The sequence below is a fragment of the Octodon degus genome, unplaced genomic scaffold (genome assembly GCF_000260255.1).
Source record: "Octodon degus isolate 3935 unplaced genomic scaffold, OctDeg1.0 scaffold00064, whole genome shotgun sequence".
Classification (NCBI taxonomy): domain Eukaryota; kingdom Metazoa; phylum Chordata; class Mammalia; order Rodentia; family Octodontidae; genus Octodon; species Octodon degus.
Genome location: NW_004524640.1, coordinates 10,863,871 through 10,872,483, shown reverse-complemented (window position 1 = coordinate 10,872,483; position 8,613 = coordinate 10,863,871). Strand labels below are relative to the sequence as shown.

General features: G+C 52.4%; 1 protein-coding gene across 2 annotated transcripts in view; it reads right to left on the bottom strand.

Annotated features, from left to right (window-relative positions):
* The window catches only part of LOC101566045 (DNA dC->dU-editing enzyme APOBEC3-like), an 18,661-nt gene extending 11,989 nt beyond the window's left edge, over positions 1–6,672 (bottom strand). For both annotated transcript variants that reach the window (XM_023718992.1, XM_023718993.1), the window contains exons 1-4: positions 6,383–6,672; positions 5,159–5,306; positions 3,413–3,689; positions 3,147–3,255 (exon numbers count right to left, since the gene is read on the bottom strand). In XM_023718992.1, the coding sequence (XP_023574760.1) occupies positions 3,147–3,255; positions 3,413–3,689; positions 5,159–5,306; positions 6,383–6,462 (614 nt within the window). In that variant the 5' untranslated portion in view covers positions 6,463–6,672. The remainder of the gene's footprint in view (positions 1–3,146; positions 3,256–3,412; positions 3,690–5,158; positions 5,307–6,382) is intronic.
* Positions 6,673–8,613: the final 1,941 nt, after the last annotated feature.

Sequence of the window (8,613 nt, the reverse complement as noted above, 5' to 3'; positions counted from 1 at the left end):
GTGGTGCTGGGGGATTGAACCGCGGTCCCTGTGCTTTGCCAAGCTTGTTTCAAGTAGGTGCTTTAGACCACTGAGCCATCTCTCCAGCCCCAAGCACCTTTCTTTTTAAAGAAACTCCAAAGCTTTTTTTCTTAAGGGACTTAACAGTTCTAGTGAGCCTATATAAATTATGGCACAGGGCTGGGGAGCTAGCTCGGCAGTGTAATTGCCTGCCTGGTAAGCACAAGGACCCAGGTTCAGTCTGCAGCACTGCATGCCATGCCGGCCACCAAAACCAGGTATGCTGGTGCACACCTGTAGTTCGAGCGCTGGGAAGGCTGAGACAGGAGGATCACTATGAGTCCTAGCTGCGTAGTGAGACCCTGTACCAAACAAATAAATAAATAAATTTTTTTTTTTATGGCCCACACTTTGCACCTGTAAATTTCTCTCCCTCTCACAGACCTCTACCCTCAGCAGTATGACTGGGCACCAGATCTCGACTTCAAACACGTGTAATGGTTTACATCCTAACCTAGGCAACAAATGGGTAAGCTGGCAGGTGGTGGGAATACACCTTGATCACTCATCTTGATGATACCTCCAAGACCACATAGAAACCTGCAACTCCAGATTATAGTACACCTGTCTCTTAAGGACCAACATTTTATTCTCTCTGAGAGTCTATTGTTAGAATCCTGCCTAAGGGATTGGGGATAGAGCCCAGTGGTGCAGTGCCTGCCTGGCAAACATGAGGTCCTCAGTTTGAGTCCTGGTGCAAAAAAAAAAAAAAAAAAAAAAAAAGGAACCCTGAAAAGGAGGGACGATGTGTTTAGTTCCCAGTTTTTAGAGCTTTCTGTCCACAGTTGTCTGGCTTCAAGACAAGGTAGCATGGCAGAGAGGCAAAACTTCATGGCACCAAAAGACAGCAAAAGCAACAGAGAAAGCAAGAGCGAGAGAGTGAGAGAGTGACAGAGAGAGGAAAAAGAAGAGAAAGAGAGGGAAAGGGTGAGGGAGAGGGAGAGGAAGAGGGATGGAGAGAGAGAGGGAGAGGGAGAGAGAGAATAACCCTTTTGATGCCTCTCAAGGATATGCCTTGAAAATTCTTTTTTTGTGATGGGAGTCAGTGAACCGACTCCATGGTGGGGTGAGTTGAGGTCCCCATCACCTCTTTGGGGCCCAGTGTCCCTGGCCACCCTGCCTGGACCCTCTCCTGGCCTTCCCTGTAGTCAGGACCCCTGTGTCACCTCCTGTGTCACCTGGAGCTCCAGCCTCCCTTTCTCTGGCCAGCACCCTTCTGCTCTGCCCTCGCGCTCTTCATGTGTGAGGAGCAGAAGCCCTGATCGCTCAGGTCTCTCCTCACCCATCCTCCTCTGCTCCTTTGCTCCGCGGATGCACGGTCATCACTTTCTTTTTGGCTCAGTCCCTCCCACTGGTCCCTAGGCTGGCCTCCATGCAGAGGGTCCTCTTTAGGAAGGGGTAGGAGACAGGACAGGGTGGGTAGGGGTGACAGGTGAACAATGGGGAGGCCTCTGGGGTGCAGCAAGAGCCAGATGGAAGTGCTATCAGGTTGGGACCTCCCTGGGAGACCAACACCCAGAAGAGACAGGAGCCTTGCAGTCCCCACCCACACGCAGCCCAAGGAGGCCCAGATGCTGAGGCCCTAACCTAGAAGTCGGCATGTGGATTGCATGAGAAGACAGGCTCTAGGGTGAAACCTGATGCAGTGTGTCTGATGGCCTTGTCATAGGAGGGGAGCAGGACACAGGGATGCCAGGGACACATGTGCACTGGAAGGACCATGTAGGGACACAGAGAGAGGCAGCCATTAAGGTCAGGAACAGAAGCTGCCACAGAAACAGTGCCGCCAGCTCCTCGGTCAGGGCCAGCTGGCCGCGAGTCCCTGAGGGAGCTGCTCTGGTGTCATGGTGCCTGGACTGTAGCATCTTCTTAGCATGGCCTTGGGACTCACAGTAATTTCACCAGGGAAACCCAGAGGGGGTTCACTGGGAACTCAAGTCTGCCTCAAGGGACATTTCCAAATTGTCACTGGCCAGAGTGGGTCCTTGCTGACAAGGGAAATTAAAATTAACTCAATGGGGAGGATCTACAGGCAAAGGTTTTAATTATAAAGTTAGAGAACTTTGGAGGTCTCCAGCTTGAGTCTTCCCTAGCCGAGCACAGATGAAGTAGCTCACACTGACCTGTCCACAGAAGAAGAGACCTGTTCTTTGCAGGGGCTGTGATGGGCTGGGGCCGGCTCAGTGATACCTCAGCCTTGGTTTCATAGCTGCAAGGGAAGCTGCAGGACTGAGGGCAGCAACTCAGTTCCTGGGGGTGGAATCTTTAGGACTCGGGCAGCCTCTGCCATCTAAGGTTGGAGTAGATTTAGGGCTAAGAAGGGTTGTTTTGCCAACTCCCTGTATGCAGAGCTAAGGATTTGACCCAGAATTATACAAAATGAAGGTCCAATTTCCTCTGCTTTCAGTTACTTATTGGGAATTTGAGAGCCCAAAGGAAGAGTCAGTTTTCAGCAAGAGCCACTATGAATTCTCTGATTGCCTCAGAAGTAAAGGCAAATCACACATTGAATGGTAACAAGGGCCAGAAGTTTGTTCTCTGTTTCTACAGTGGTGACTACGTTATGAATGGATACTATTCCAATTTTCATATATTCATTTATAATCAGTTTAAGTTTTTTTTCAGATAGGATCTTACTATACAGCCCAGCCTGACTTCAAACTCACAGTGATCCTCCTACCTCAGTCTCCCAAGGTCTGAGATTACAGTCATGTGTCACCACGTCCAGCTATAGTCAGTTTGTTTATTTATTTATTTATTTATTTAGCAGAACTGGGGATTGAACTCAGGCCCTTGCACTTGCCAGGCAAGTGCTTATTCCACTGAGCCAGTTCTCCGGCCCCTATAGTCAGTTTAATACCAAGATTTACTTACTACGGTGGCAGTGGCAACATGGCGGGAGGACATGGATCTGGATGGGGGAGGAAAAGGGTGCTCGTGGAGGACCAGGAGGCGAGCAGAGATGATACGGGCTCAGCAGAAGAGAGCAGAGACAGCCAGAGAGAGGTCCATGTAACCTCAGCTGGGAAGGTCTGAACAGGATGGGCAGAAGGGAGAGGGGAGAGGAGATGGAGGAGACCTCTCACCTGAGAATCTCACTCAAGGTTTCATCTTGGAACAAATAGTATTTATAAAATTTCTTCCAAGGCTTGAATGTTTTGTTGCACACAAAGAGATTCCAACAGTCTTTAAAATCTGAGATGAAAGAGGGAGAGAACATTAGAGCCCATAAGGGCCCGGCCCCTGAGCTTTTCTGGCTGGCCAAAGGGCTCCCCTTCCCCTGCGCCGCCAACCTACACCTGCCTGGCCCTCATCCTGGTCCCCAGTGCAGGCCTCATGCCCCACCTCTCACCTGAGAGGTCCATGATGTTCACCGAGGCCCCTCTGTCAGCCAGCGCTCGCAGCCCCTCCTTAAATGCGGGTTTCCAAAAGTAGTAGAGGCGGGCATTGAAGATGGTCAGGGTCACATTCTTGTGATTGGTCAGGAATTCTGCAATCTCCTCTGCACATTCATTGCAGGGGCTCCAGGTCACATACCAGGTGACCTTGTAGGTCTCATCAAGGGATAGGTTAATGTCATGCAACCAAGAGAGGAAGCAGAGCTCTGCATGGAGTCTGTGAGGGCCAACCTGGGACAGGTGAAGAGAAGGGCAAAGTCCCTGGTTAGAAGGGCAGGGAGCACAGGGTGGGGCCCCAGGCATCTCATTCCTGGACTCCCCTTCTCTCTAGCCCGCCCCCCACTAGACCCTGCACCCATTCAGCACCCATCCTGGGAAGCAAGCACTCTGAGCCTCTGCTCCCACTCATCTCATTCCCCCCACTGTTCCCTGGGATGGGACACAGCTCTGCTGTCCCCAGGGGCCAAATGGCCACAGGTGAAACTCTGCTTGTCTGAATGGAGCCAGCAGCCTGAGAGAGATAACGGCTCCCTGGCTACCTTGTGGAGGACTCACTCCCTATGGAGGATATGGGGAAACAATATGGTAGGTGTACTGAACTCTGTCAGTCATTTAACATACTTCCATTCATATCTAGCAACTTTATAAACTGTAGGAACTAGAAAAAAGGGTTATGACTTTGATCTGTGGCTAGCTCTGCTTTAGAGTGAGCCTGCCCACCCAGAGGGCCTAGGCCCAAAGCACTGGAAAAGCTGAGGTCTAGGAGACAGAGAGGCAGGTGTGTGGTGAGACATTTGCAGGTGGCAGGTACTGGAACTACAGGTGCTGGTCACCTAGGAGTTCCTATACTGTGGCCTGTATCTAGATGTCCCCTTAAAGCCTCATGTGGCTACAGATGGGGAATTTCCACCTAGTAGCTGGATTAAGGTATGAGAATGTGGATTATGCGTGTGATGATGGGATTAAAGGTGTAGATAATGGAAGTGTCACCCTGCATAGAGGTGGCATCAATCAATAGGTTTGTAGCCTGGATGGAATCTAAAGAGAAAGAAGGCAGGCTTGCTGCTGCCGCTTGTGGTTTGCTGCCTTCTGCCTACTGTGCCATGAACTATTTCTTCCCTATCACCCTCTCCTGCCTTGGAACCAGCTAACTGTGGTCTGAACCTCTACAAACTTTACACCTGATCATAGCCGAAAGGTTGAGAAGCAATTGAACCTTGACAAACTTTGAGATAAGCCTTTCCTCCCTTAATGTGTGGGTGTGGGGTATTTTGTCTCAACAATAAAAAAAGTAACAGAAATTCTTAAGGCTTGGGGCAGCTCGGGCATTGTGAAGTGGGTGCTGTTGGTAGCAGACCTTTGTCATGGAGGCTCAGGGATGTGGCAGGGACAGAACCCACCATTCCAGTGGTCACAGGACAAATAAGGCATTGAGTGCTAGGGTGCCTGCCCATTGAGATCCCCAGACCTTGGGGATTGTTACTTGCGAGGCCAAATGTCAGGACCCCGGAACAATTGTTGGCAGAGTGGAACAGGGTGGAACCTCTGAATGAGGCCTTTTGTGTGAAGTCACTGGGTTTAGGACAGCCAAGCCAGAACAGCGGGCCTGAGGACATGGCCATGTGAATTTACTGGTAGTTTGTTCTGCATTCTCACCTGGCCTAGCTTCTGCCTGTCCCAGAGAAGAGACTGGAAGGTACCTGGTTTAGAAAGACCTCTTTCCAAAGTTGGTTGTCCCGCTCTCTGATTATTTTGCAGCACAGGAAGGTATTATTCCGGCCATGGGCATATTGTAGGTTCCGAAAGTAGAAATAGAATGCTTTTTTATATATCCGTTCAAACGGTTTTCTGTGGGCACAGGAGAGAAAACAGAAACGGCAGAACTGACCCACAGTCACTCCTAGTCGCTGTGCACTAAACAGGAGTCCCCAGAGCCCCGGAACCCAACACCTCCCTCTCTCCTCCAGGCCCTGGAAATCCTGCAGTCTCTCCAGGTGAGAACACAGAAAAGGCGCAGAGGGCACGAGCCAGAGAGTGCCCTTCCCACCCGGGGCCCCAGCTCTGGTCCTCCCCATGGGACACCCCACTTCCAGTGTTTTCCTACCCATCCATCTCCAAGCCAGGAGAAAATGTCAAAAACACAGAACTCCCTACCCTCGAAAGACTAACTTCTAGCCTTTCACTTCCTTCATTCCTGACGTTTCACCTCTCCAGACTACATTTGTTCAAAAGTCAAGGGAGCCCCTCAGTTCACACACTTAGCGACGGAACCTGTGGCACCCTATTGGAGCCACCCCGGCTATGAGGCGGGGAGCAGCGTCCACACGCAGCGGGGTCAACTGCCCAGCCAAGGTGCGGGTGACACGGAGCTGGTCCTCCACTTCGGCCTGTCTCCGTCTTGTTGACACCTCAAGCAGCTCAGGAGCATGCGTTTCCGTGAAAGTCTTTGTCAATTTGAAAGTACCAGCATTTCGCCTAAGCATTCTAATTTATTTTCCCCTCCAACGTCATTTTAGCGGCTCAGGGTCTCAGGCGCCCAGGCGCGGCTGTGTGCGGACCTCGGCCAGCCCCTGTCGCGGTCACAGTGGGGACGTCCTGGGGAGCCGCTGTCCGCCTCCGAGCGTCCCAGCCGCCTCCCCACAGGGACAGCGCGGGGTCACAGCGAACTGACTCGAGTGAACCAAAGCACCAACGGGTCCACTACACTCTAATTGATGACAAAGCCCGGGAAGTGCCCGGACAGGGACAGCACAGCCCGAGGACCGTCAGGCTTCCGCATCCCCAGCGCGCAGAGCCCCGCAGGCAGCGGAGCCCCTGAAGGCAGGAAGCCAAGGCCTGGCTGCAGGAGACGATGAGGCCGAGGCACCGCGGGACGGGCGGGCAGGAAGGGCGCGCAGGGAGGGGCATGCGGGCTAGCGCGGTACCTGTAGTCGGAGGTCCATCTGCAGCCCCGTGGGCAGATGTTTCTCAGCCGATCTCTTCCACTCCAGCCCTGTCGCTCCATTTCTTGCTCACAGACGGAGTCCCTGCTCCTTAGGCTCCCAAACTGCTCCTCTTACCTCAGCATGCCCGGGCGCCCAGCAGCCTGCCGCTCAGACCCCCTTCTCCTTCCCTCCTTCCCTGACTTGGGCAGTGTCCTAGGTGCAGGACCTCAGGGATCGGATCGATCGCTAAGTGAAAGAGAAACTCAACTGAGGTCCGAGGTTGGCTGGGCCAGGGTGGGGCGGAGCCCCAAGAGAGCAGGGGCGGACCGCATCAGGCACCCGCAGAGCTGGCTGGTGGGACTTCCCGGTCTTCCGGTGTGGAGAGGTTGAAAGCTATGGCACAGGGTGTCCTCTTGCACCAGCAGAAAGCAGTTGGCCCATCTACAACTCAGTTCCCCAAAAGCATCAGGAGGGACAATAGTGGCCCTAACCTCTCTACAGCACAGGGAGGCTAAGATACTTTCTTGAGGCACTCAGCAAATAAAAGGCAGAACTGGGGTGCTGGCCTGGATGCCTGGCTGCCTCGCCTGCCTGCTCTGTCTGCTTCTGGGTCCTTCCCTGTTCCCTGGAAGGCTGGGGGAAGTGACACAAGGGGAGGGGACTGGCTGCCCCTCAGGCATTCCAGGCCTGGCATTCAGAGACCTGGACTTCAAGTCTGCGTTCCAGAAGCCATCTGCCAGCCAAAGACCTTGAGATTCAAAAACAAAGAGTGTGTTGTGAGCGATGAGCCCTGAGGAGGAGCGGCAGCCAGCACCCGGCACCTCTGCTTCTATCTCCTACTGATAGGAGCCATCAGTGGCCTTTGCTGTCCCCACCCCACAGCTCCAGTCCCTGCTCTGGGATGGCCTCTGGGATAACAGGGGCTTGGGCTTGAACTTGGCTGCAATAGCATCCCCTCCCCCTCCACCTGTCCTGATGACCTGGGGCCTGAATGGGCCCGTAGAAGATTCCAGAATGAGCTGGGGCCTTTATAGGAAAAGAGGTCACACCTGTGTCAGCCTTTTGTTAGAGAGGCGAGAGGACAGAAGGGAAGGTGGAAGCTTCTGCTGGCACAGGACCTTCTCTTGTCACCTGCCTTCAGGTCCACACTGCCTGTCTTGCCCCTGGCAGGGGGAATGTTGCAGGAATGGGAAAGGTTTCTTCAAAGCTGACTCTGAGGGAGACATGGGGGCCTCACCTCAAACCTCTGTCTCCCCTCACTCAGTGCATAAGGGCTGCTATGGGGGCAGGGACGGAGGAATTTAGGGGAACAAAGACCTTGCCACCCTGTTTATCCCCTGTGCAAGGGAGGACCTTGACCTTGGGCCAGAGCTGCTTTCCAAGTTGCTTTCCAAGGATGCACTAGTTTGCTTGCTTCTTCATGAAGACACAACTTTTCTGTCCAATCAGCTGGCCCAAGGAGCTGCATGGAGGTGGGGGAAATTCAGAGAAGCAATCTTTCTTCTAATTAGGGCTTGTGAGATAGCTCAGTGGACTAAGCGCCTGCTTAGGCAAGCACAGGGACTGGCGTTTGATCCCCTGCACTGCATGCTGCACCAGCCCTGCCCCCAGGGTGTGCTGAGCTGGCCACCGAGACCCGATGTGGGGGTGCACGCTTGTAATCCCAGCACTGGGGAAGCTGAGACAGGAGGATCACTACAAGTCTGAGCTGCGTAGCAAGACCCTGTACCAAATACATACATAGAAATAAACTGCCTAATCCATTGTGTCATGCTGAGGACTCAGAAGTATCTTCCAGGTAATATATTCAAAAGCAAGAAGCACTCTTTTTTTTGCGGAACTGGGGATTGAACTCAGGGCCTTGTGCTTGCCAGGCAAGCACTTATTCTACTGAGCCATCTCCCCTGCCCCAAGACGTGCTCTTGGTCCCATGCCTGGTCTTCAGTCACACGAACCAAATATCCTTTATCCTTTTCATCTTCGCTGCTACCTCAGTATAATTAGCCCCTTAAAAAGAGAAAAAAACCAAAAAACTCTATTGATATTCAAATTGATCTTGTAGTTTCTACTTTTTTTTTTTTTTTTTTTTTTCTAGCTTAAGCTCTAGTTTTTCTCACTCTTTGACCTAGGCAAGTCTCCCAGTCATGTGTATGTGTTCCTGAAGCATTACCCCACTCTAACTCATCCTTTGTACTGTTACAAGGAATACAATCCAAAAGAAAGCTGTGTTA